The sequence below is a fragment of the Trichophyton verrucosum genome (genome assembly GCF_000151505.1).
Source record: "Trichophyton verrucosum HKI 0517 chromosome Unknown contig00347_1.f1.exp, whole genome shotgun sequence".
NCBI lineage: Eukaryota > Fungi > Ascomycota > Eurotiomycetes > Onygenales > Arthrodermataceae > Trichophyton > Trichophyton verrucosum.
The window spans coordinates 14,571-39,905 of NW_003315415.1; the positions used below are offsets into that span (position 1 = coordinate 14,571).

General features: G+C 47.8%; 13 protein-coding genes across 13 annotated transcripts; 6 read left to right on the forward strand and 7 right to left on the reverse strand.

Annotated features, from left to right (window-relative positions):
* Window positions 1–1,323: 1,323 nt before the first annotated feature.
* Window positions 1,324–3,000, reverse strand: TRV_04428 (uncharacterized protein; the record flags this gene model as incomplete). Its single annotated transcript, XM_003021409.1, has 2 exons — window positions 1,324–2,607; window positions 2,692–3,000. 2 exons carry the CDS (start codon window positions 2,998–3,000, stop codon window positions 1,324–1,326), a joined length of 1,593 nt encoding a protein of 530 aa, XP_003021455.1.
* Window positions 3,001–4,493: 1,493 nt separating this feature from the next.
* TRV_04429 (DNA-directed RNA polymerase III complex subunit Rpc25) lies at window positions 4,494–4,808 on the reverse strand (the record flags this gene model as incomplete). Its single annotated transcript, XM_003021410.1, has 1 exon — window positions 4,494–4,808. The coding sequence occupies one exon, from the start codon at window positions 4,806–4,808 to the stop codon at window positions 4,494–4,496; it is 315 nt and encodes a 104-aa protein (XP_003021456.1).
* Window positions 4,809–5,976: 1,168 nt separating this feature from the next.
* On the forward strand, window positions 5,977–6,491 carry TRV_04430 (uncharacterized protein; the record flags this gene model as incomplete). Its single annotated transcript, XM_003021411.1, has 2 exons — window positions 5,977–5,982; window positions 6,033–6,491. The coding sequence occupies 2 exons, from the start codon at window positions 5,977–5,979 to the stop codon at window positions 6,489–6,491; spliced, it is 465 nt and encodes a 154-aa protein (XP_003021457.1).
* A 363-nt stretch (window positions 6,492–6,854) lies between these two features.
* On the reverse strand, window positions 6,855–6,992 carry TRV_04431 (uncharacterized protein; the record flags this gene model as incomplete). Its single annotated transcript, XM_003021412.1, has 1 exon — window positions 6,855–6,992. The coding sequence occupies one exon, from the start codon at window positions 6,990–6,992 to the stop codon at window positions 6,855–6,857; it is 138 nt and encodes a 45-aa protein (XP_003021458.1).
* Window positions 6,993–7,570: 578 nt separating this feature from the next.
* On the forward strand, window positions 7,571–9,268 carry TRV_04432 (uncharacterized protein; the record flags this gene model as incomplete). The annotated part of the gene is made up of 4 exons (XM_003021413.1): window positions 7,571–7,695; window positions 7,773–7,893; window positions 7,957–8,564; window positions 8,629–9,268. The coding sequence occupies 4 exons, from the start codon at window positions 7,571–7,573 to the stop codon at window positions 9,266–9,268; spliced, it is 1,494 nt and encodes a 497-aa protein (XP_003021459.1).
* A 615-nt stretch (window positions 9,269–9,883) lies between these two features.
* On the forward strand, window positions 9,884–11,183 carry TRV_04433 (uncharacterized protein; the record flags this gene model as incomplete). Its single annotated transcript, XM_003021414.1, has 4 exons — window positions 9,884–10,080; window positions 10,227–10,857; window positions 10,927–11,016; window positions 11,088–11,183. The coding sequence occupies 4 exons, from the start codon at window positions 9,884–9,886 to the stop codon at window positions 11,181–11,183; spliced, it is 1,014 nt and encodes a 337-aa protein (XP_003021460.1).
* A 366-nt stretch (window positions 11,184–11,549) lies between these two features.
* On the reverse strand, window positions 11,550–11,786 carry TRV_04434 (signal peptidase complex component, putative; the record flags this gene model as incomplete). Its single annotated transcript, XM_003021415.1, has 1 exon — window positions 11,550–11,786. The coding sequence occupies one exon, from the start codon at window positions 11,784–11,786 to the stop codon at window positions 11,550–11,552; it is 237 nt and encodes a 78-aa protein (XP_003021461.1).
* A 916-nt stretch (window positions 11,787–12,702) lies between these two features.
* Window positions 12,703–13,725, forward strand: TRV_04435 (uncharacterized protein; the record flags this gene model as incomplete). The annotated part of the gene is made up of 4 exons (XM_003021416.1): window positions 12,703–12,752; window positions 12,871–13,265; window positions 13,340–13,501; window positions 13,553–13,725. 4 exons carry the CDS (start codon window positions 12,703–12,705, stop codon window positions 13,723–13,725), a joined length of 780 nt encoding a protein of 259 aa, XP_003021462.1.
* Window positions 13,726–13,931: 206 nt separating this feature from the next.
* On the reverse strand, window positions 13,932–14,686 carry TRV_04436 (uncharacterized protein; the record flags this gene model as incomplete). Its single annotated transcript, XM_003021417.1, has 2 exons — window positions 13,932–14,024; window positions 14,081–14,686. The coding sequence occupies 2 exons, from the start codon at window positions 14,684–14,686 to the stop codon at window positions 13,932–13,934; spliced, it is 699 nt and encodes a 232-aa protein (XP_003021463.1).
* A 301-nt stretch (window positions 14,687–14,987) lies between these two features.
* TRV_04437 (uncharacterized protein) lies at window positions 14,988–15,403 on the forward strand (the record flags this gene model as incomplete). The annotated part of the gene is made up of 2 exons (XM_003021418.1): window positions 14,988–15,069; window positions 15,126–15,403. 2 exons carry the CDS (start codon window positions 14,988–14,990, stop codon window positions 15,401–15,403), a joined length of 360 nt encoding a protein of 119 aa, XP_003021464.1.
* A 376-nt stretch (window positions 15,404–15,779) lies between these two features.
* On the forward strand, window positions 15,780–18,556 carry TRV_04438 (uncharacterized protein; the record flags this gene model as incomplete). The annotated part of the gene is made up of 2 exons (XM_003021419.1): window positions 15,780–15,998; window positions 16,061–18,556. 2 exons carry the CDS (start codon window positions 15,780–15,782, stop codon window positions 18,554–18,556), a joined length of 2,715 nt encoding a protein of 904 aa, XP_003021465.1.
* Window positions 18,557–18,890: 334 nt separating this feature from the next.
* Window positions 18,891–21,953, reverse strand: TRV_04439 (uncharacterized protein; the record flags this gene model as incomplete). Its single annotated transcript, XM_003021420.1, has 2 exons — window positions 18,891–21,608; window positions 21,669–21,953. The coding sequence occupies 2 exons, from the start codon at window positions 21,951–21,953 to the stop codon at window positions 18,891–18,893; spliced, it is 3,003 nt and encodes a 1,000-aa protein (XP_003021466.1).
* A 2,473-nt stretch (window positions 21,954–24,426) lies between these two features.
* On the reverse strand, window positions 24,427–25,263 carry TRV_04441 (uncharacterized protein; the record flags this gene model as incomplete). The annotated part of the gene is made up of 1 exon (XM_003021421.1): window positions 24,427–25,263. One exon carries the CDS (start codon window positions 25,261–25,263, stop codon window positions 24,427–24,429), a length of 837 nt encoding a protein of 278 aa, XP_003021467.1.
* Between the last annotated feature and the right edge of the window lie 72 nt (window positions 25,264–25,335).

A 25,335-nucleotide genomic window follows, 5' to 3' on the forward strand; every position in this document is an offset into this window, starting at 1 on the left:
GGGGTGGGCGACATCTTGACAGTATATGTCCACCAACTCTCTTGCGGTTGCAGTACTTATGTGGAGGGTATGAGTGGTTTCCGTGCACAAACGAAAGGAGATCGAACGAAAGAGTCACTCTGATGAAAGCCGGAGGCCCCTAAATCCGGTTATATCTGAAGTCTGGTAGTTGGTAGCCGAATTGTCGGCTCCGGGTAAGCTGTTGTAGATCACTGAGGAGGGTTGTATATTTGGACCACTGAGAGCTGTCTGGTCTACTCCGGCACCTCGAAACAGCCTCCCTGGACTCAGAGGGAGTAGTCTCGCGTAGAATATAGATGTATCCGATGGGTTTTATGCGGTACCGGAAGCACGACTGCGAGAGATGGAGGCCTATCTGGTTGTGAGGTCGAGTATATCAGCATGGTCCATTTTCATCAAAGTGGGATGAGAAGTCGGGCACTAGTTAGCGCAGGAGAGAGTATTATGAGGGTCAAGAAGGGCTTTCAGCAGTCGGAAGAGATATACTCACGGCGCTCTCAGTGGCTCTGACAGAGTCCCTTGCTTGCTGGGCTGTTTTGCAGATGTGCGCAGAAGTCGGGTTGATGAAGTCTTTTAAGTAGTAGTCAAGGGCTGATCCCGGCCGCCATGAGAAGACTCATTTAAAAGTACCCGCGATTCCCACCAGCTGTTCCGATAGTTAACAGCAGAGACAAGACAGACAGGACAGACGAAGCAGAGAGACGCAGAATCTTCCCCGGTAGGCGCCTCGAGGAAGAAGATACTACTATCGTGGAAGCAAAAGGTGACGATGGCCGACTTTACGCCGAGCTCTTTTTTCTGGGCTCTCGGAGATAAGCAGCTTTGCTCCTAACTAGTTAACTAGTCAACTAATCACGAGTAGGAGTACGAGGACAAAGCCACACAGCACGCAGCAGTAGTTAATGGCACTTCAATATCGAAACACTTCTCTCTAGAGTAAATAACATGTAGTAAAGCAGGGAAAAGAAATAAAGAGTGACGCTGATGGGAATCATTTCGTCGGAGTTCGTAACCATCGCCCGTGTAGTCGTTTCAGTGCAGTCCAAGCAACGATTTCAAAAAAAGAAGAATTCTCCCTAACTAGTAGCCGAAGGGCAAAAGGGATGGTAAAAAAGGAAAGAAAATAAGGGCGAGGTAGTGATCATAAAACATAAAGATCTCAGTAGAGAGAGTCAATAAAGAAAGTTGAATAAAGGAGGGTTAAGATATGGGTGGAATACGGTAAATATATTAGAGGGAAAAAAAGGGAGTGTTATTCCTGCCAAAAACCAGCCGAAAGAGGCGAAAGAGAAAGGGGAGATTTTAATCCTCGTCTCCAAAGCCCCAGTTTCTGGAATAGACGCTCTGGCGAGCTGGGTTGGCGCGGATGGGACGGTCGACGACGGGCTGTTGTTCCTGGGGGTTGTTCTCATCAAACTTGTCCCAGCTGGAGTCCATCAGCTTGACGACGCCCATACGGCTTCGAGAGACGGGTTTCTTCTCTTCTTCCTCGGCCGCGTTGCCGTTTTCATGCACGAATTCGTCCTTCATCTCCCACTGGGGGTCAAAGATCTTGCGTCTACAAGTGTTGCAGTTGCTGTTGTTGCTGTTACCGTTGGAGGTACCGTTGGAGGTATTAAGGGGTTCTTCTCGTTTCTCATCTTCATCGTACAGATTGTGTTCATACAGCTTCAGGCCTCTGTTATGCGCAGCACCTGCAGCGGCCTTCTCAGCTGGAAGGGGGGTTTGCTCATCCTGGAGCTTGAAATGGGTCTCAGCGTCACGTCGTGGATGGGCGATGCGTGGCTTTGGCTTGGGAGTGACGTTCTCAACCTCGTCGTCGCTCCAGCCAAAGTGACGCACCTCCTGGCCGCGGACGGGTCTTCTCTTGGGCTTCTCGGGAGTGACGAAGTCTTCAAAGTCCCATTGAGAGAGATGCTTGGATGATCGAGGACGAACAGGCATGGGACAGTCCTCGGCTTCTCCAAACTCAAAGTGGCCCGGATGCTTAGACTTTGACTTCTCGGTTGCCTTCTTCTGTTCCTCTAGCACATGAGGCTCAACCTCATCGCCGAATTCAAAGTGGCCGGGCTTCTTGGACGGTCTCACCGGCTGGTCACCAGGCAGCTTTCCTTCGCCAAACTCGAAATGGGTATACGTCTTTGAGAGGGTCTTGGGGGTACCCAGGACCTGGTCTCTCGACCTAGGAGGAGTCACCAGGGGTTCATCATCTCCCTGGAACAGGTCATTGTAGTCTCGTGGAGCTGGCTTTGCAGAGAAGGTGGAAGTACGAGACTTGGTAGCCGGCACCGGCTCCTCGACGCTCTGAGCTTCAAAAAAGGATAGGGGAGTCTCCGGCTCCTTTGCGGCCTTCTTGGGTGCTCGCTCTTCCGGCTTCTTTGGTTCAGCCTCAGCCTCAGTTTTCTTCGAGCACTTGGCTGCAGCTGCGATGGAAGAGCTAATTAGACGCTTCTGCTCCACGCTATCAGAGATTGGCCAGTTGTTCCGTGATCCAATGACATTGAGCTTTCTCAGCAGCGAAGCCTGGTCCCAGTACTGGCGGATCTGTACGATCTTGTTCTCTGCATCAAAGTGAACAATATGGATCTATTCCAACAGTTTATTAGCGTTGTCTTCTTTTTTCTTCTTCTTCTTTTGGATTAAATCCTTCAGGTTTAAGGTATAACGCACCACCGGGATTGTGACGGTCTGGTCGACGACGAAGTTATCGTCGAGGGACAGCAGATAAGGGCCCCCGCCGCAGGTGAAGAGCAAGGTGGTCTCGACCTCGAGGCAGAGGGAGTTGGCACCCTCGACGGCGTTGAGAGTGACCTGGGACTTCTTATCCAGCGTCCGGCGGACGGCCTGCAGGTGCTTGATGATGTCCTGGGATCCAGAGTGCGAGGTCGTGGTGGTGATGTAGTGCAGCGAGGCCTGTTCCGCGAGCAACTCCGGCTCTGGCCTGGCCAGGAAACCCTCGTAGATCGCCTGAAGGGTCATCGTGACGGGCAGCGACGAGACGCAGCGAGAGCTTGAGTACGATGAAAACAAAAAAAGAGTGTGACGAAGGCGGTTGAGGCAGCTCTTTAAGTAGTTTTGTGGTTTCTTGTCGCCGGCGAGACGGAGCGAGGGAGAAAAGTTGGCCAAAGGCGTAACCTCTTGCGCGCGTCTGTTGTATACTTACACGGGGGAGGGAAGTAAACAAACCACAACTTCTTGCCAGCCAGCAGAGAGACAGCAGAGAGGTTAGAGAAAGAAAAAGAGCGTGCTACAGGGGAAGCTGGTTTAAAACGGAACTCTGTCAAGCAGGACAGGAAGAAGAAAAGAAAAAGGGAGACGGAGAGACAAGGCCGGCTGGAACAAGAGGCAGACCTGGCTTCTTCCTGCAACAAACACAGGCGCAAAGCGTACTTTGACAGCAGGAAATAATAATCATATTAGCGGCAGTGCTGGCAGTGGATTCGCCATGCAGCGGAGCCCCTGGCCTAGCTTCATGCCCGTCAGTTCACGGCAAACTACGACGTTTCAGGTTCTTCCGCTTGGTTTCTTTTGCTGCCGGGGGTGAATTTCTATAGGCCCGATTTTGATAGTGATGCAGGCCGGGCCATTTTAGACTTCAGGCACCGTTGTTTCAGAGATAGGCCGTTCCCCAGAAAAGGCCCGAGGGAGAGAGCCGGTGGTAGCAGGCAAGGTGTTTCGTCGTTGGCTAGGGGGGGATGCGCCTTGGGAGGGAGCTGGGTGCAGACGCGTTTAATTTCAAATTATTTAGTTTGGTAGAGCTTCTAGTATACAAGTGTTTTCTGGTCTCACACATAGGAAGGAGAGAAGCGTAAGGATACCAGGATGGATGTACGGATGAGATTTTTTCACTAGGGGTTTCCTCGTGCCCTATGTCTCTCCATATCGCCGAACTGCGGTAGCTCGAGAACAGAGGTTAAGGGCCTGCATTGGTGAGAAGCATATCCATAATTGGTAGATGTAGGTGGTGGCTGTGCAGTTAGGATAGTTGATGGCGGGCCGGGAGCCAGCGGGCCAGTTCGTGCAAGGATAGTGAAGATATAGAAAAAATAAAAGAGTGTTCGGTTCATTACAGAGTCCTGGCAGAGGATAATGCGTCAGCCAACAGGCCATTGTAAGCCGGTGATAGCGAGAGCAAACAAACCCAAGGTAATCCTCTCTGATGCTTCCAATCGCAAACATGTTGCGCACATCATTTCGTAGTCCAATCAACTTTATTCGTAGGTTTGTTCCCGTCTCGATGACCTGATCTGCGTTATCGGTATACTGCGGAGGAGTCGAATCTGGATCCCACTTGATCTCCGGCGGAATCAACTATTTCCAAGTCAGCTTTACTTATCTTCCGTTAACCACTCCTCCCGTAGAGAGTGGTGGTAGCATACATGTTTTGAGACGAAGACCGTCAATGGCCCAACCTCGGCGAAAATGCCCTGGTTCTTGACAGAGGTGACGATAGCATCAACCTCCACCGGCAGTTAGCTTGATGCCGAAAAGAGACCTCCAAAGTATATAAAAAAGTGCTTTTTGTCTCGATCTCTTACCGTCTCTCCCTTGAACGGCTTCCAGACAATGGCACGGTAGACGATGGTATACTCTGCCAGACCGCTGCCGGGTATGATTTTGCCCTCAGAGATATCGTACATGTCCATCACGCAGACGATGTAGTAGTCGCCCGTACAGATGCCTTCCACATCGTCCAGCAGCTTCTGGCTAAGGTACTCCTTCACATGCGACCCGAAGAACGACGGATGCAGCGTCAGGACATGCTCAAGGAAGTGTATGAAGAACATCTCTGCCTCGACGCGTGAGCTTCTTCGCTTTCTTCTTCCTCCTCCTCCCTTATATCGACCCCCGGCGCAGTCTCGCGGCGCGCGTTCGTCCTGTGCGGTATCGAGGCTCGTCCACTCCGGTGCCTAATCCTCACTCGCTTCTTCTTTTCTCTTGAAGCAGCGCTTTCAGCTGCTCTGTCAACCCACGGCTATCAGTTCATCTCTTTCTCTCCTGGCACACGCTCACCCCCAGCTCCAGAGGTCAAGTCACAGACGGAATCAGCTGCCCAGACAAGACCACTCCGGCAGAGACAGCGCGCTCGATGCAGGCGACAACCGAAGCCGAAGTCCAGGTCCCGGTTCAAAACGTGAATTGTTATGAGTGTGAATGATGCTCGTCGTCAGCTTCGACTCTCTTGACGCTGCAAAAAAACACAAAACTGGCGCCTTTTTTTATACATCACGTGATATCGAAGCTTAGCCCTTGCAGGGTTTCTTTTTCTTCCTTTCGGGCGGTTTTCGTCGTGTCTTCTTTTCTTTTCGCTCCTACTCTTTTGCTGCGAGACAAGAAGCATGAACATCGAGAGCCAGCGGACGGTGGGAGAGACGATTGATGAACCGGTGTGACTGACCTGGATACGGTTGGTGAGTGGGAAGAAACGAAGATTATAGTTGTTTATTGACGACGGCCGGCGGTGGTGGTGCTAACTCGCTTATCTTCACATGCTAATCGGTATACGGCTTTTCGTTTAGTTCTTGATAACTTGCAACGTCTCGACTTCGCCCCTCGTCGACCTCCTTTGACTTCTTCATCGTAGTAAGTCCAGACTCGGGGAAAGCAATACACGATAGCCGGAGAGATAGTGGATTGAACGCTGGTTGAGAGACAAAAGCAACCATGTTGGACCTAGAGAAGCAGTTCCTCTTCGTATGTATTGATAACCCTGAATATAAGAGAGAAGATAGAGAGAAATAGGGGGGCATGGCTAACGAGTTTATAGTATGGGGCATACCACCATCATCCAGTGAGTGTTGCTCTTACCTAGATATAGGCGAAGAAAAGAAAAAGAGAAAACTAACGGGTTGATAAAGATTAATGTTATCATCCATATCACCTGCGTGCCAATTATAATGCTCTGCATGTTCCTACTGGTGGGTTCCCTTACACTGAATATAATTGCACATAATAATGGGTGTATGTATGTATATATATACTCTATACTCACCGTGTTTAAAAAAAAATAGGTGGGCAGTGCCGGCCCGCTGTTCTCTGTGCCAGAGGCCATCAGCATCCAGAATCTGCCTCCTAATGGCGGAACGATAGCAGCGTTCGTCTACCTGTTGCTGTACATGCTGATGGAACCTGTAGCCGGCACCATGCTGGCACCGTTGCTGCTGAGCGGAACAGCGTACATAAACCACCTCCTCGCCGCCTACGGGCAAACGGCCGTCTACTGGTCGCTGGCCGTGCAAGGCGTCGCCTGGATCCTGCAGTTTGTAGGCCACGGCGTGTTCGAGGGTCGAGCCCCGGCCCTGCTCGACAACCTGGTGCAGGCCTTTTTCCTTGCGCCCTTCTTTGTCTGGCTCGAGGTGCTCTTCTACCTGGGCTACCGTCCCGAGCTGAAGTCACGCCTCGACGCCGCCATTGCCAAGGAGGTCGCCAAATTCAACAAGCAGAAGGCTGAGAAGAGCAAGGCCAAGTAGAAACCATTTCGCAGGAGGAGAGAGCCAGTCACCTCGCCTATTCATATCCGTCTTTTGCTGTTGTGTTGTCCGTCGACTTTTTCTTATATCCCAAGCTGTAGATTTTAGTTTTTATATCCAATAATACACACCAATACCGTATTGTCAGCTCACACTTCCGGTTCTTCCCGCCACAACATCGCCATCACAACCTGGCTGCTCGACCTCTACAGCTTCGACTCTGCTTCTCGTCAGTGTTTACCTGCGTAGTCTTCATCGAATACAACTGCAGAATCCAAAAATACAGCCGTCTTCTGCCTGATATCGCCCTCGCCGGCCCGTACGGTCTGCGTATTTCGCGGTCTCGGCACGCCCGCATGCGGCCTAGCGCGCTTCAGCGAAACTCCAAGCTTGTTCTTTTCTTTCGCCGTCCACAAACTTCAACCTCAACTTCTCTTCTTCTCTTCTTCTCTCTCTCTTTTCTTCCGCTTCTCCTTCTTCTGCCTCAACCGCTTCAGCCATTGCGCGCCCTCTCGCACGTCTTCCCCATCTCTACTCCTTCGTCTCCCCGTCCACAATGTTCAGAAGTGCTCTACGGCAGTCGAGCCGCTCCGTGACGGCCGTCTCTGTCTCTGGCAGAGTCTCCGCTGTAAGAGTTTTCCCCTTCTCCCAACGTCAGGCCGTCACCCTCTGCGGCCGCCCTCGCCCGGACAACGCCCAATTCCATCCTCAATCGCACGGATAAGAGCCATTGAGCTCGCCGGGGCGATGGGTTCGATGGCCTCGTCGGCTTTTTGATGGCGTTGGCAGCTTGTTTTGCTCGGCTGTTTGCCAAATTGACGTTAGGTGTTGTTTGTTGCTGACCCGAGAGGTTCACTCTGCCTGCAGGTCCGAGCCGGTACTCCCAGCCCCTTGGCCGCTGTGTCCAAGCAAGTCAGATCCTACGCCGCTGAGGCCAAGCCAGCTCCCACTGAGGTCTCCTCCATCCTCGAGCAGAGAATTCGTGGTGTCCAGGAGGAGGCTGGTCTCGCCGAGACTGGTCGTGTCCTTTCCGTCGGGTAAGTCGGGCTGCTGCCCCCCAGGCCATTGAACCGGGCCCAATGGATGGACATCTGCGTCCTTGGTTGATACTGCTCGACGATGATGATGCTGACTTGCTGGTTGATAGTGATGGTATCGCCCGTGTCCATGGTATGCACAACGTCCAGGCCGAGGAGCTTGTCGAGTAAGTCTCACTCTGATATACGAACAATAAACATCTTTTTTTTTTTTTTCCATCATCAAACTAACAGCAATTGAAAGGTTCGCTTCTGGCGTCAAGGGAATGTGCATGAACTTGGAAGCCGGACAGGTCGGTGTCGTGCTTTTCGGTTCTGACCGTCTCGTCAAGGAGGGTGAGACCGTCAAGCGTACCGGAGAGATTGTAAGTTTTGATATTGACCACATCATCTTACGGCACACTCCAAGATACTAATATATTTACCAGGTCGATGTCCCAGTTGGTCCTGAGCTTTTGGGCCGTGTTGTTGATGCCCTTGGTAACCCAATTGATGGAAAGGGCCCCATCAAGTCTGCTGAGAAGCGCCGTGCCCAGGTCAAGGCCCCTGGTATCTTGCCCCGAAAGTCCGTCAACCAGCCCGTCCAGACTGGTATGAAGTGTGTCGACTCCATGGTGCCAATTGGTCGTGGTCAGCGTGAGTTGATCATTGGTGACCGTCAGACTGGAAAGACTGCCGTCGCTCTTGACACCATGCTCAACCAGAAGCGATGGAACTCCTCCAACGACGAGACCAAGAAGCTCTACTGTGTCTACGTTGCCGTTGGCCAGAAGCGATCCACCGTCGCTCAGCTCGTCAAGACCCTTGAGGAGAACGATGCCATGAAGTACTCCATTGTCGTTGCTGCTACTGCCTCTGAGGCCGCTCCTCTGCAGTACATTGCTCCTTTCACCGGTTGTGCCATGGGTGAGTGGTTCCGTGACAACGGCCGCCACGCTCTCATCATCTACGACGATCTCTCCAAGCAGGCCGTTGCCTACCGTCAGATGTCCCTTTTGCTTCGTCGTCCCCCAGGTCGTGAGGCTTACCCCGGAGAGTACGTCAATCCCCCAAATTCTTTTTTTATATATATAAACGTTCGACAACTAACTTGAAAATAGCGTCTTCTACCTCCACTCTCGTCTTCTCGAGCGTGCTGCTAAGCTGAACGACACCCACAAGGGTGGCTCTCTCACTGCCCTTCCCGTCATTGAGACCCAGGGTGGTGATGTGTCCGCTTATATCCCAACCAACGTCATTTCCATCACTGACGGCCAGATCTTCTTGGAGTCCGAACTTTTCTACAAGGGTATCCGACCAGCCATTAACGTCGGTCTTTCCGTCTCCCGTGTCGGTTCCGCTGCTCAGCTCAAGGCCATGAAGCAAGTCGCTGGTTCCCTCAAGCTCTTCTTGGCCCAGTACCGTGAAGTCGCTGCCTTCGCCCAGTTCGGTTCCGATCTCGACGCCTCCACCAAGCAGACCCTCAACCGTGGTCTCCGTCTCACCGAGCTTCTCAAGCAGAAGCAGTACCAGCCCATGGCCGTCAACGAGATGGTTCCCCTCATCTTCGCTGGTGTCAACGGTCTCCTCGACAACATCCCCGTCGAGAAGATCCTCGCCTGGGAGGCTGACTTCCTCGCCCACCTCCGCTCCAACGAACCCGAGATTCTCGCCAAGATCGACAAGGAGGGCCAGATCAGCAAGGACCTCGAGGCCCAGATCCGTGACTGCATTGTCGCCTTCAACAAGAGCTTCTCTTAGAGTTAACCTGTACAACAAGACAAACAAACCGTCCATGTGTGTGATATGATGTGTGTGGGCATGCATATGGCATTTGGTCACCCCTCAGATTCCCTTTCCGTTTTCCCTGACTCTATGTATAGAAAGATAGCTTGTGTAAAATCTCGAGATCAGAAAACACTTATCCCGCTCTAGTCAGAAATTCCATTTGTAATTTTGCCGCTGTTCAATTATCTAGTTTCCCTGTTATCCTGTATTTCCTTTTCTTTCGTCTTTCCTGTACTTTTTCCCCAAAGCCTGCTTGTACTATCAAATGTCAATGATATATACACCGGGGTTGATGTCGCTCATGGCTATCGCGGCAAAATAGAACCATACTCCCTCTATAGATAAATAAACATACCCACCCCTGTCCAATGATATCTACTAGATCTATATTTATCTTACAAGGCATAGTTAATAAGAGTCATCGCCATCTTTACCATGCAAGTCGCTAAGTATAAAAATTAAAGAGAAAAACTCAATTAAAAAAAATATATTTCCGCCACTTTTTTCTTCATACCAACTTTTTTTTACACTCGACAAGCAAACAAACCCACTTCAACCTGCTAAGTCTCATAATTATACCTATTCATCATGGCTACAGAACCTGAAAGCGGCCCGGCATCATGCAAAGTCGTCCTAGCTGCCTCTGTGGCCCGCGGGCTGCTGGCCGAAGTCACAGAGGGGCGAAAAGCACTGGATAAGCCACCCCACCTCGTTGGATTCCTTGCGAATACCGACCCTGCGGCGCGGATGTATGCAAATTGGACGGAGAAGACATGTAAAGAGAAGTAAGTGTCTCTGTTGTTGTCTATCTGATATCTGCCGGTGTGACCGCACCCTGCTGCATTGCTCGCGTGCGCATACCCACACCCAGCCGCATATACATCTACATCTACGACGCATCAAAAAGCTAACAAGTCCCAAAAATCAATAGTGGATTCCGCTATACCTGTCGAGAAGTAAGCAAAGATGAAATCGAAGACGCTATCATTGCCGCAAATTCCGACGACGATGTAGACGGTATAATGGTATACTACCCCATCTTCAACAACCGGCAAGACCAATACCTGCAGCAAATCGTCGACATAAGTAAAGACGTCGAGGGCCTGAGCCACAGATACATCTTCAACATGTACCAGAACATACGCTTCCTGGATAGTGCCCAGCAGCAAAAGTCCATATTACCATGCACGCCGCTTGCGGTTATCAAAATCCTCGAATACCTGCAGATATACAACACTATACTACCGTACGGAAACAGGCTGTTCGGTCATACGATTTGTGTAGTTAATCGGTCTGAGGTTGTAGGGAGACCGCTTGCCGCGTTGCTGGCGAATGATGGTGCGCTGGTATACAGCGTTGATATCACTGGTGTGCAGAAGTTTACTCGCGGAGAAGGGCTCAAGAAGCGCAGACATGAGGTTGAGGATATGGAAGGGTGGACGTTGAAGGATGCTGTGCCGCATTGTGATGTGGTTGTTTCTGGTGTTCCGGGAGAAGCATTCAAGTTTGACGAGAGCTTGCTTAGGCCTGGTGCCGTTTGCATAAATTTCTCCAGTGAGAAGGTATGTTACCCTTCCCCTGATGCGCGGCCACGAATGATAATTTGTTGCTGATGCGTGGGTATAATGTAGAATTTCACTCCAGCTGTTAAGGAGAAGGCATCGATATATGTTCCGGCAATTGGAAAAGTCACTATTGTGGTTCTTCTCCGAAACCTACTGGTGCGTTAATCCCTCGTTTAAGCCTCTTATTTTGCCTGGGTATCATTTCTAATCAATATGACCGTTTGCAGAGACTGGCTCAGAACCGTAAACCAGAAGGTGGCCATCCAGCAGACGCTGTTGAGAAGCCAGGTACTCTTGAAGGCACTACGAACTCGTCAAGCTGAAGGTAAGCTGGCTGTTCAAGGTATGAGACTGTAGTTTGAAAAGATATAGACCAAACCCATTTGAAAAATGAATTATTTATTTCTGTATTCATGAATCAAGTCGTCTTAAGCAAGTCTAAGAACTTGGAGGATTGAAACTAAGATATACGGGGGTATCATTTCTGCTCGACTTCATTAATGGTTTCAAATATCTTCTGCCCTTGCAAAGGACTAGGTGTAGAGTCAGACAGAGGCATCCAGAACACGAATGATAAACAAAGGTATCATTGTTTTTAAAGTCACTGCCTATACATTAAAACCAACTTATTCCAGTTCTTGCATGTTTCTTGGATATTCCAATTCAAACTTACGCCTCGCACTCCGACGTTATTTAGAGGAACCTTCCAACGAAGATGTCTGTACAAGCTTTATCTCATTCTTGAGCCATTCTGAAAATGGTTCAAAGTGGAGGGTACCGTCTGCTGAAAACCACTTGGAAAAAGGAGCCTCGATTGTTTTTTCCTGTACCACTTTTCCCGAAGCAGAAGTATGTCGGAAGTGAAGCTTATATGTCGAAGATAACTTCTTCGACAGAGACTGTATTTGGAGCTGTCGTAGAACCATGTTAGACATATATATAATGAAGGGAATACAGGGGACTATACCGTTTCTCCCTTGGGCGTGGTCCCTTCGAACACCTGCCTGTTCTCAACCAGCCATACCCACCCAGTGTATACGGTGTTTAGTATGAAATATGCTACTACGGCATATATCATCCATGGCGCCGTGAACTCCCAACCTTTCGTATAGTCAAAGTAGAAAGAGACTCCAGCAATTGTGACAGCGCAATAGCCTATGAAAAGACGGATATCTGTTTTTGTGTGGCTTGCGACAAATCTGTTGGGTTTAGGGAGGCCGAGGGTGAGGTATGTTGTGATAGCATCGTCGGAAGTATTCTTGAGTTCTAAGTAGTTATTAGCGGACTGGTCTTCATCATCCAATGGTATATAGTATTTTGAAGGCTGGGTTCGATCCGAGAATCAGGGACATACCAGACGAAGCATACACAGGAACCGGTACTGGAGAATTGAGCGGCATTTTGAGGATATTTGACAATTAGCAGTAGGTACTTCGGAAAAAGCTATGCAGGGACCTGATTCTCTCTCGGGAGTATCAGAAATCAAGCTGTGTATTGGTCGGGGTCAAATGTCTAGCAGGCACAGGATAGAGCTGCCGTGTTCAATTCGAGGTTCAGCGCAGGAAAGTTATTGAAATGCTAGAAATGTAGGAGAGTACTATAGCAAATCCCATAAATATAACACTCCGTCAGCACTGGCCAAAGCGAACAAATTGTCCGCCGTGGTGTTATGTGTTTTGTCCATCTAGAAGAGCAAACTGGCATCATCAGCTTTGGCGATAATCTGTCACGTGACGCATGTTTGGCCCGGGCCGTCGAGGGATCGTCGAGCTTATCGAGAAGTCGAACATGATGCGCCTTTCAAGCAGACACTTCCCAGGTACAAGCTTATAGGCAGTTAACATGGCTGCTCAAGGCCTGGATCAGACGATCCTGCGGGATCCAGCTCTTTTGTACGTCTTCCTAATGCTTCTAGTGTGCTAACGATGCTGATTGTTGCGCAGTTACTGGATCCTGGTACCCATCTCAGTGGTCATGGTATGTCAATCCCATTACATCCACTCAATGAAGAGCTCTGGCTGATGCACACAATCAACAGATACTCACTGGTATCCTCCGCCATTATGCCACGATCTTAATGACCAGCTCGCCCAAACCAGCTGCCAGCCTGGCTGAATTCAGGGAACGGCTTGCTCTCTTCCGTGGTGTTAACTTGCGCACCAACGCATCTGCCGTTCTTACTCCCTCGAGCTTAGCATCCCGAAAGGCATATCTAATCAACGCTTATAAGACTGGTGCCTTCTTGAAAGACCCCGAGAACCGCGGCGCTGGTGCACCAAACCCAATGACGGACCCCGCTGGAATGGACGCAATGATGGGGATGATGAAGGGGAATATGGCTATGATGATCCCACAGACTCTTATTATGTCATGGATCAATGCCTTCTTCTCTGGATTCGTTATATGTAAGACATCCTCAGCTGCGAGACTACCGTATCACAAACTGGGAGATTGGACTAATTTCATGCTCGTTATATAGTGAAACTCCCATTCCCCTTGACCATCCGATTCAAATCCATGCTTCAGTCCGGTGTCATGACTCGTGATCTTGATGTCAGATGGGTCTCCAGTTTGTCTTGGTACTTCTTGAACCTGTTCGGCCTCCAGTCCGTTTTTGGGTTTATCCTAGGTAGTGACAACTGTAAGTATAACCACTTAACACTTTGATTATATTTACTGATAGTTTGAGTAGCCGCCGGTCAAGTGATGCAGCAGGTAGGCGTGACGAATCCTGCTGTGAATCCATTCCAACCTGGTCAGGACCCGGAGAAAATCTTCCAGGGAGAGGCTGAGAACATCGAGGTGATGGAACATTATTGCATCCTGGATGGAATTGAAGAGCGGATATTACAGAAGGCATCGTAAAAGTCCTGTTTGGATTTTTACTACTGCGTAATTGAAAATTCCTTGACCTTTAAGATGTGTACAATGGTTAAAGAGACCTGAATTGATACCACGACTAAATATATATTCCATGCACCACCGAAATGCTAGGCAATAACATATTGCTATATGAGACACCAGAAAATTACCTTAAACCCATTCATACCCAGATACTCATAATAAGTGTTTCATAAGTAGTTGAGAACTCCGTTGATAACCCAAACTTCACCATTGGCGACCTCGGAGATCACGTCTTCAACTTCGATGTTACCGGGGTGAATCTAATCAACAGTTAGAAGCAATTAAACGGGGAACCACTATACATATGATGACTTACATATTTCTTCCCATTTTTCTCTTCCCAAAATATTTTCGCGCCTCCCAAAGTCCGAACCTCTTTGCCAGCCTCCCAGCAGCGCTGCGGTATCAAATGAGCCAAGATGAATTTCTCCAAGTTTTGGTTTGCTCGTTTCTTTCCCGACTCCCCTTCATACGCCTCTTGCACTCCAAAGGTGGCATAATCACTAGGGTTCTCCCACGGCTTATGAGGTAAGCCTTGGACGGCAACGTTGTTCGGGGCTAAAACTATCGTATCCTGGGTATCATTATCCAGACGGTTTGAGATATTCTCGTCGCCTCTGGTCATTGAGGCGAAAACGTTGACCTCGCGAGTCTTCCCCAGGATATCTGAAACGCGGACACCTTTGCCACCAACAGCCTCTTTAGACGGGGGCATGACGAACTGCGGCTTGGAGTCACGGTCCTCGGGGAACCTCCAGTTCAGCCTGTCGATATTATTCCGCTCCGGATCGAGGTTCTTTGGGCTTCTATAATCTCGAGGCAGCAGTCGCCGTCTGGATAGGACGGGAGGATTCCAGTGGGAGGAGCAAACCGCAAACAGAGACGTCAACGTAAGAAGTGTATAGAGAATGACAATTTTCATAGCGAGCAGCAAGGTTTAAGAACACATATTATAAACCGGTTTCTAACTTGTGTCTGGTATGGCATAGGCGGTATTCAAATCCATCAACGTCGCCGCCGTCGCTCTTTTGATCTCCAGGTCAAGCCTCCAGATATGACGTCAGCAGATCTGGGTCACGTGCGGCGATTGCGGGACCGCTGCTACACGTGATCTTATCGATAAGCATGTTTAACTCAGGATAAACTGTAAGTGGGAAAATATTTGGACTTCGTGATGTAGGAAAAGGAAGTGAAGAGGAAGACGAAGACAGGCAGCAGACAAGATGGCTGAGCTGCAGGACTTTATGCTGGTGGCCGAAAAGGACCGGGATGAGGCAATGCGAATTGCTGGCGCTGTTGCGTCAAGTGAGTTTATTGTTTGAGGCTCTTATCGTGATCCCTAGCTAATCTGCGAAATCTAGAGCTTGAGAGCAAACAGACTACACTGATAGACATTGTGAAGTCGTTGGGGGAATATATCAATGATGAAGACTCCAGTATACGTGGAAAAGCAGTGTCCTACCTGACGGCGGTGATAATAGCTCTCCCAGACAAATTCCTGAGCCGACAGCAAATCCAAGTTTTAACGACCTTCTTTTGTGCCCGGATTGAAGATGGCGGTTCTATCACTGGCTTACGCACTCTTCACGGGATGGAGCGATTTGATAAGTCCATGGCTCAAGACACATTTCGGGCGTAAGTGCATTGTGAACTGGCTGTGATTAATTGCCATTATACTAATTGTGATTATAGCATTTATCAACATTCCACGGAATTCCGATCCCGCCCACAGTCACAACGATTGCAAGTCCTCCATCTTCTAAATGAACTGATGGCAAAAAGCCGAGAAGGTATTCTATCTTACATGGAGAACCACTGCGAATTAGAGCGGGACTGATGAAATCTAGCCATGCGTGAGATGAATGATGAGTCACTTATAGGAATCGTGGATCTTGTAAGCGGAGAGAGAGATCCCCGCAATCTTATGATTGTTTTCTCCATTCTCAAAGTAGTGATGATGGAGTGGGATATATCAGGCCATACTCAGGTAAGGTCATACTCTTGATATTGAAAATATGATTACTGACACAATTGATATCTCAAAGGATCTATTCGATTCTGCTTATAATTACTTCCCAATCACATTTAGACCTCCTCCAAACGATCCATACGGCGTGACTGCACAGGATCTGAAAGATAGACTGCAGGCTTGCATAACATCCACGTCTCTCTTTGCTCCATATTCGTTCCCGGCCTTACTAGACAAACTAGACTCAACATCAGCGAATGTAAAGGTATGGTTCAGCATTTCAATACGATTGTTTCCTTAATTACAACTAACTCTTATTGTCCTCAGCGGGATGCTTTGAAAGCACTCAATGGCTGTGTTGAATCATATGGCCCGGTAACCATAGCCCGGTACTCCATTTCCATTTGGGACTGTCTCAAGTTTGAAATACTCAACGCTCAGGATGAAGTCCTTCCTGCAGAATCTCTGCGAGTGCTACATTCGCTAGCTTCAAAGCTACCAACATCATCAGTGAATGGATCCAATAACTCACCGCTTGCGCAGCTCCTAAAGCCGGTCACCAATGAATGCATTGATCAATTACGAGAGCCACTGCAGAAGCAGGCAAAACCGGCACGGCAAATATTGAGCTCGTTATCATCTGCATCCGCCCCTGCCTTTACCTTGATAACTGAATCCGTTATTCGCCCTTTGATTAGCATCTATCAAAATGCTGACGGCATCTCGAAGCAACGCGAGATTCTGGAAACCTTCGTTGAGCTCTTCAAATCGGCTGTAACAGTCTTCGGAACGTGGACTACCATTACTTCTAACTCCAGCCTTCCAAACCCGCTTGTGTCTCACAAAGACGTCCTTACACAAATATTCAGTAAATCGTTAATGGGTTCCGCAGAAGATGAAAATTCATTCAAGCTCTCAGCGTTGAAAGGTCTCATAGAACTTTCTATTCTACCAAATTTCCTGGAGGATAACGAAATCGGTCTTTTTGTGCAGTACTTCGATGATATCCTTCTCCACGAACGAATTGTTGCGCATGGAGAATTGCGCAAGGAAACCATCAATGCTCTGGCAAAGATTTCAAAAAATAAACCACAGCTTATCATTGATATTACTTTCCCGGCACTACTAGCGACTCTACCTGGCATGGAAAATGGAGATGACGAGTCCTATCTATACTCCCTTGACAGTCTGGCACGGATAAGCATTGAAAAGGAGGTTTTCAATACCCTTGTCAGGAGGTTACTCAGTAAGCTGGATGTTGTGATCAGCTCTAATGGCAAGGGCTCTTCAACCTACACCGCCGCTATATTAACGACGATTCTGTACGCAATGGAGCATCGTCAAGACCTAGAAAAAGACCCAAACCTGAACTTCTACTACGAGAAGATTGTCCAATCTCTATGCGGGCGCACTGCTAAAGCGTCTACAACGGGAGGAACGGCCCTGAACCACCCGCGTGTACTAGATACCCTGGGACGACTTTGTAACCTTATCATCTGTCACTTACCACGAGCCACCCAGGATGAGGTATGCAAAAACACATATGCTCTATTTACAACCGAAGAAGAATTTACACCCGCTCTATTTTCAGAGCAGCCCGCAACTCTCCAGCAAAAACAGATGATAATTATATCAACCTATATCCTTGCCGCATTGCCGAAGGATATATCGCCACTGCCATATGCCAATACCGGAATCGAACCCCTTTTGCAGCAAAGCGTAAAAGCTTCAATATCAGAGGAATCCGATCCCTCCATTCAGCTTGCATTAGGCCGCCATGTTGCTCTCTTAGCCAACAAATTCCTTTCCAAGGAGGAAATTCAGTGTGCTTCAGATATTTTATTTTCACTAATACCGTCATCATCACCTACGGCCCTATCGCAACAGACTATTCGAACCATTTTCTGGCTAGCAAAAGCTTTAATACTCCGCCTAGCACCTTCAACGACACAGATACTAACCTCCTTGTTGGACCTGTTGGATTCCACGGACAAAAAGACCAGCACCCTTTGCGCTAGGGGATTTAGCATTCTCCTTGCCGAAGACAGTATCCTTAACGTTAAAAATGGAGCTATTGTTCGTCTTCTAGTTAAACAAAAGGTATTTACAACCGTTATACCTTTGATATCGGCCCGGGTCCACGATGCCAATACATCTGCCACTACACACGACAAATCATCATTGAGGAAATCCCATTCTAAAGAATCATACCTTACTGCCCTGTCCGGCCTCTTATCCACTATACCATCATCTTTAGTAATGACCAAGTTACCGACACTCTTACCTCTGTTACTTCAATCCCTTGACCTAAATTCCGCCGCTGATCCCTCGCCCCCCGAATCATCGCCCACAACCAGCGGCAATATCAAATCCGCCACGCTCAAAACACTTGCCATTGTTATTCACGAAAACGGGGTCCAGGTGATAAACGAAATTGGCTATGTGGAAGATCTCGTTACCCGCCTTTCAAGGACGGCAAAAATACACAGCAGTACTGAAACCGATGTAAATTTGCAAACACCAGATTCATCAACGTCAAAGAAGGCTGGCGTTAGCAATGCCGGTAATCCAGCGAAAGTTCGAGTTCAGGCTCTTCAATGCCTAACTCTACTTGCAAATAACCCTGCTGGACAAGGCGCGGAAGGGGAGAATAAAAAGGCACTGTCTACAGTGTCTCCCCTACTACGATTGAAAAAGACTGTTCTCAGGGACTTGCTGTGTGTGCTTGATGACCCTAAGCGGGATGTTCGTAAGGCTGCTGTGGATGCAAGAGCAGCATGGCTAAGAAATGTTGAAGATGAAACAAATGATGGCAACGATTAGGGAAGTAAATTCCTTAGAAATAGTACCACCATTTGCCTAAAAGAAGGCATAGGAGTTCCACGCATTTTGTTTTTTTGTCCCTACAGATGTTGCCCTTTTCGGCCTCACTTCGTTACATATCAAAAGTTAAACAGATACCTGTTAGAATTTTGATTAATAGCTTTGAGTTCTGAAAAACGGACTATTCTTCAATTTACAGTATAGAATAATAGCAATGGACGTATTCAAATATTGTTAGGGGCAGGCCATCATGCCCTAGAAAGGTTTAAATTTTATCTACAAGTAAAATCTACTTTATTCTAGGTAGTTAGGGGTAGTGGTAGAGCGTAGCTAGTTACCAATAAGGGCCTAGGTCATCCTGGGTCGGGGTAACGCTCCTGCTAGCATCATCATCGTATTCTCTACCACCTCCGGCAAGGGAGAAAGCAAATGGGCCGGCTCCAGCAGAAGCTAATGGAGATGGGTATTTGTCTTGGATGAAATTGGTAGGCGTGTAATTCGCCCAGCCAACAACGTCAATTTTTTCCACGACCTTTCTTGCAATGCGGAACAGGCTCCCTATTCCAGATGAGCCTATAGTTCGCTCAGCAGTTGTCAAGAATTCATCTGATCGGTCCGTCTCGGTAATGTTACCACCGAGATGGGATTCAGCACCAAGCAAGTCATCGGAGCGCCACGAATCGACCCGTTCTCCAACAGTGAGGTTCTTGTTTGCTTTGAGAACTTCTTCAATAGCCGGGCTGACAATAGACGCTTCGAACCAGAGTCGAGATCCTTCAACCATGGCCTCGGAACCGATAGACCGTACCCGGATGGCGTTTTTGTCCATAGGGTTGTTACCAGAGATCAACCTCTGGACTTCAGTTATCTGGAGGAACACAGGCTGTTCACAGTTGGAACCTGATGTTCCGGAGCTATCAAGTACATACTTCCCAGCGTACTTGTGGCGTGTGGTTCGTTTCATTAGAATCTTAGTGATCCTGAGTGCACTGTCCTCTGGAACGCGAGTAAATAGGATAACTCTTGTCCGGTCTGGCGGAATATACAAGTTATCAACAATGCATTTGACAGTCTCCGCAATTCCACTCTCAGGTGCCGCAATATATTCTTGAGTTCCTTTGACTGTGGCTCGAAGGTCCCAGATATTCAGGGGAAAATGAATATTTGCCGCTCCTAAGACGAATTCAGGGCGATTGATGGTCACAGCCCCAGACTCATCGATAACGATAACAATGTCGGTACTATCCTTCGTTTGACAGTGAAATTCGTAGCAAACTTGACGAGTTGTGGGCTCCTCTTCGAAATAAGGCTGGGTATCAGATTCATCCTGAGCTCCAAGCTCGAAAAAATAATCAATATCTGTTCCAGAAGTTGTCAAGAATTGGTTGAACACCGTAGTGAGACCTGGAAGTCCATGTCGTGGTCTGAAGAGAGAATTCCAGGCTTTGAGGTCAAGCGTTCGTCCTGTATGAAGCTTGGACACCGAGTTGGTGAGGATAAGACCAAGTTGAATTTCCACAGACAATGTGCCAGTAAAGTATTGAATAGCATCGAAAACAGGCTTAAGGCAACCAAAAATATCTTTGATATTGTTGGTATCAATATTTTCTTCCTTAATAGCCTTTTCCTTTTTCCACTGGCTGGGTTCAGGGGCTTGAGCAGGTTTAGATGGAGATGGTGTTGGGATAGGTCCCCATGCTTCCAAATACGCGGCCTGTTTTCTTGCTTTTTGCTCAGCTTTTGTTTCACGCTTGACAGAAGCCGCTGGAGCTGGAGTTTTTTGCCCCATAGTGCGATGGAAGACTCTAGTAGCTTCTTCCCCGTCGATAATTTTGGGCCTAAGAAGTTCAAAAGCACTAGACGAGACCTTAGTGGAGAGCTTTAACTTCCGAAGTCTTTCTTCGTTCGACATTAAACCATTCGCAGGGTCTGTGTTCTCTTCAGTAGGCTGCTCTGAGGAGGGGGAGGTTCCTATAATCCCAGGAGACCTCATGGCCGAAGAGCCAACCGCCGGTGAGGCAGGTCTGGGCTGGAGAGGAGGAATGGACGGAGCCAACACCTGAGAAAACGACATTGATTGCGTAGAGGGAGCCACAAACTCAGTGTCATCTGTCGATGTATCGATAAGTGTCTGTACTCTTCTCCCTGTTGATTTTCCATACTCTCTTGGACGTGGATACATAAATGGAACTCCGTTTCCTGGTCGACGTGGGGGTGACTTCTTTGGATGGCCATAAGCTGAGGTATTGAATGACTCTGGTAGAATGTTCCTAGGAGGAGGGATAACCGGCTGTTGCGAAGTTGCTTTGGGGGACCTCACCTCGATGGGAGTTGCAGCCGGCTTCGGGTCTATTTTCTCGACAACGTGCTGTTCAGTGATGGGTTGCTTGACAATGGACTCCTGAAGAGGTTTTTCGACAATAGGCTGTGGAATTTTCGGTGCAGTTTGGACGTTAGCCGGAGGTAGAGGTTGACGTCTTTTTAGTCCCGAAGGAAGCTTGGGCGCTTCAACGATTTCAGCAGAAGGTTCAGGGGGGAGGGTACTATTTGGTTCGGAGACGTTTGTTCCGACAGCACCAGCCTTCACGCCTTCAGTAACCCATTTGTTTACAAAGGATGCTTTCTCATGCGAAAGCCAAGGGTGTTCAACAATTTGTTCATCTTCTTGTTCGCAGTCGGTTTTCACAGACAGGGCCGTGGCTGGATCTTCTTTCGGGGCGGGAGGCAAGTTTGCAAGTACTGACGCATCTCCGAGTTGTTGAAACTTGAAATCATCCCAGATGCTGGCCTGTCCTCGTCGCTGCTCTGTAAGTCGTGGTGGGAAGGCAATGTTCTTCGGGACTTTCAGCTCACGAGAGTCTGGATCAATAACCTCCATAACGGTGACGGACATTGTATGCAGGTGGTTGATCAATTTTGACTCGGGACCATCAACCAAGACACGTCTGATAGCAGCATCATTCAATGTCCTGTACGGAACAATTCTAAGTCTGAACTCTGTAACACCTCCCACATGGAGGATGTTCGCAACTTGAGGAGCCACCATTAGAGACTAGATAGTAGGTATTAGATCGTATGCCTGCTATAATGATGCCAGGTAAAAGGCACTTACTAAATATGAGTAGACGTTCGAAAGTCGTTCCATGGCATTGTCAGCTTGCCATTTCTCCATGCTAGTAACTCGAATTCTCTTGTTGCTTGCCTCAATATCCACCTGTGCTCCAGTTGCTTGGGATATAGCAGTAAGTATAGACCGAGGAGCTTTTATAAAGCACTCAATAGCTGCTTCATCCTCCTGCCAGTATTTGACTACGACAGGAAGCTTCAATGCCTCAGGAGGCGGTAGCTGCTCAATGAGTTGATCTTCCTCCTCGCAGCATGCTTCACCACTCTCCATTTCGGGCCCGGCTGGTACCGAAAGTCGTGTAATTTTTGGGCACTATTTACCTTGTTAGTTGAAATAAGGTAGTTTGCTAGAACATAGGAGTCAAACCTCCAGCAAATCATGTTCCTTCTCTTTCTCAATAAAGCTGGCCAAGTACTCGGCAACTGCAGAAGCAGACAGAGATACACTGCAGTTATCAATGGAAAACACCTAGTTTTGTCTCCTGTCAGCTGTATTCGGGGAAGATTATAGATATAGCTCATGCACCCACATCGTGTTCTGACTCATATTTGCAGAATCCATCCGAGCTATGAGGTAACCCCCTAAAAGGCAAAGTTAACAAAACAACTCTTTTCATCTAGACCAGCTAAGAGTATAGCATCTTTTGGAGGAACAATTGCTGATATCTCACTTGAAGAACTTGGTCACCTGATCAATCTATATCCATTAAATACAAAGAGTCGAGTATCAGCAGCCTATTCATGAATTAATTGGGGTTGAACAACTTGTTACTTACACCCTCAGTTTCAAGCCTCCATATGGATGCAACAGTCAGTCTATGGCCCGAATCCATGGCTGAGGCGCGTTTTTTGAGCTGCCCTCCTGGCAAAACGGAGCTCAGCCTGTCTTCCTATCCTGAACAGCCTTAGATGAGGAATCAAGAGAAAGCAAGGTTGCTCAAGGGAATACTAGAAACTAGCAGATTGCAGAAAGGAGCTAAGACTTGAGCTAGGATATCAACTCTATAGTCATTGACCTGAGGTAAAAGAAAGTGTAGAGCAAAAGAGCAACAAATCTGATGAGAAAGCAGTGAGTTGTCAGCATTCACATGTGGAATAGACAGGCTCATTCACTCAAGTCCAAGAAGAAGAGAAGAAAAAAAAGGAAGAGATTTCAGCTTTACTTACTATCTTTCTGGTTGTTTTGGATGTAGCAGAAATAAAGAAGCAAGAGCGGGAATCCGCAGGTGAAACACTGTGCAAGAGCTGAGCAGAAGAGAAAAACAGTAAGAAAGAAGCAAAAGCAGAAGAAAATAATAGAAAAAAATGAGATGATGAGAAGAAGAAGAGGAGAGAATAAAAGGAGTGAAAGAGGAAGAGTGAAATAGAAATTTGGTAGATGTTCTACTTCACTATGTTGGTGCGTTAGCGCCAGCAGACATCCTCGCTAAGCAATGTGGATATTGATATTTGATTACTATCTTAGATAGTCTTAGATAAGATGGTTATGGGCATTTAAAGCAGATAGTTTATCCGAGCTGACTGATTGAACCAGCTGGAAGGATAGGGATGCTGTATCATGAGAAGACAGTGTCCTGCCATTAAGCTCCAGATGGTTATTGTGCATAGCACACCATTTCTGACCATAAGATGGATATTCATTATCGTGTATCTTATTGAATCATAAAATAGGCAAAGAGCCAACATACTGATGGTGTGAAAGTAATATAGATCTCAAGTCTTGTAAAAGATGAGGTCGAGTGAAGTCGAATTAAGGCTGGCATTAAATTTAAGCCGGCGGATGGACCCATAGGATCCTCCGGATAAACCTTCAGGGGGGATTAATATGCAGAGTATTAATGGTAGAAGAATAATATATTAAGTATTGAATAAGCAGTTCTATCTAAGTATCTGCACTAAAGTCGAAGAAAAGATATACTAATGCAACCAAAATGCCAATATCAGAATCATTATGAAACTGTACAAGACAGGTATCGAGGAAAATGCAGGTAAAAAGCAAAACGAAAAAGGCGATGATGTCCTTACATATTTTTGGCCTCTCCTGCCATGTCCTTCCTGGTAGATGGGAGGGATGTAGAAAGAAAAGAATCAAAAAGGGAAGTTGGTAAAAAGGTACAACTCAGACACCCTCCCTATGACTAGTCTAATGCTGTTTGTTTCATGCTTTTTCATTCCCCACCAAAAAATGTATTCGTACAGAAGAATCAAAGGAACAAAACGTGAGATCGTGGTTGAGGGAATATAGCCGGAGATAGCGGAGGCCGAGAATGAAAACAGAAGTGGTGGAAGTGGCGGAAGAAGATGTGAAAGAGAAAGATTAAGAGGGAGAGACTTCCGGTCGATACTTTAGGGGTGTCCTGGACGTGTCCGTCGAATCATATGTAGGGCCGTCGGGTGAGAAGGTGCAAATGCAAGGATCGGTGTCGGTAGGAAGATGAAGCCGTCCAATCCATGGGGGATGGGGTTGAACGTGAAACAGGAAAAAAGTCAAGTAGGGTAATAGAAATCCAATCCGGGTCCAGTGGTCATGATGGATGATCCGGTCCAACTCCGAACTCCGGCAACTTGGAATTATGCGAATGAAGTGAACAAATGGTAAAAGGTATCAAGGAGAAAAAGGGAAGTAGAAAACAAGAAGGAAATCCGATCCAGCGGAACTGTTATACACGTCAAACCGGGTGATTTGACCGAGAAAAAGTAAAAGGCGGAAGGGAAGAGGTGGGTGCAGAAGCAGGAGATAGCTATTATCTGGCACCTTTGACGTTTTGCTTGACGTTGACAACCCATTTCATCTTGTCGGTGGCCTCTCGGGCATCTCTCAGCACAGTGTCGACGTCTCGATCGTTCTGCCGTCCTTTCTCCACAAGGTTCTGTAGCACTTCGTCACTGCGCGATTTGTACTCTTCATATAACGAGGTGATTTTCTCTGCCCGGTCACGAGCAGCTCGTATCTCACGGTCCTTTTGTTCGATGATAACGTCCAGTCTGCTGAGCTGATTCTGCCGTTCTTGCTCGCGCTTTATTAGCTCGTCAAAATCTTTCCTGAACATGCTGAAACGGGACTGAAACTCGTTTCTGTCGCGTAATCGGGCCTGGGAGAGAGCATCATATTGGCATTGAGATCGCTGGGCGATTTCCTGTGCTTCTGCAAAGGCTCGCTGGTGCTCTTCGCGTTGTTGTTGAGCAAGTTGTGTGGTTTCCGCGGCATCGTTTTCGGCCTTTAGACGTCTGTTCTTTTCGCTTTGTGTTTCTGATTTGAGATCTTCTATTTTCCTGTCCTTGCGTGCGATTGTTATCAGACTTGCTTCGTGGGACTGCTCGGAGCTGCGTAGTCGGTCGGTAACGGTCTGTAATTGCTGTTTTAACACTTCGTTCATGCGCTGAGCTTCTTCGGCTCGGGTTCGGTGGAGGTTGCATTCACGAGTGAGACGTGTGATTTGTTCCTGGAGATTGTGAATGACTCTGCCGGATTTACCGGTCATGGCGTGGCCGATGGCAGAAGACCATTCTGGGGGTGATGTTGAGGGTAGGATAGGATCGCCATTAGTAAGTGGAGATATCGGGCCAACTATCGCTTTCATTTTTGTCAGTGCCTGCCTATTCGAATAGCATTAAAAAAAAAAAAAAAAAAAAAAAACAAAAAAAAAAAAAAA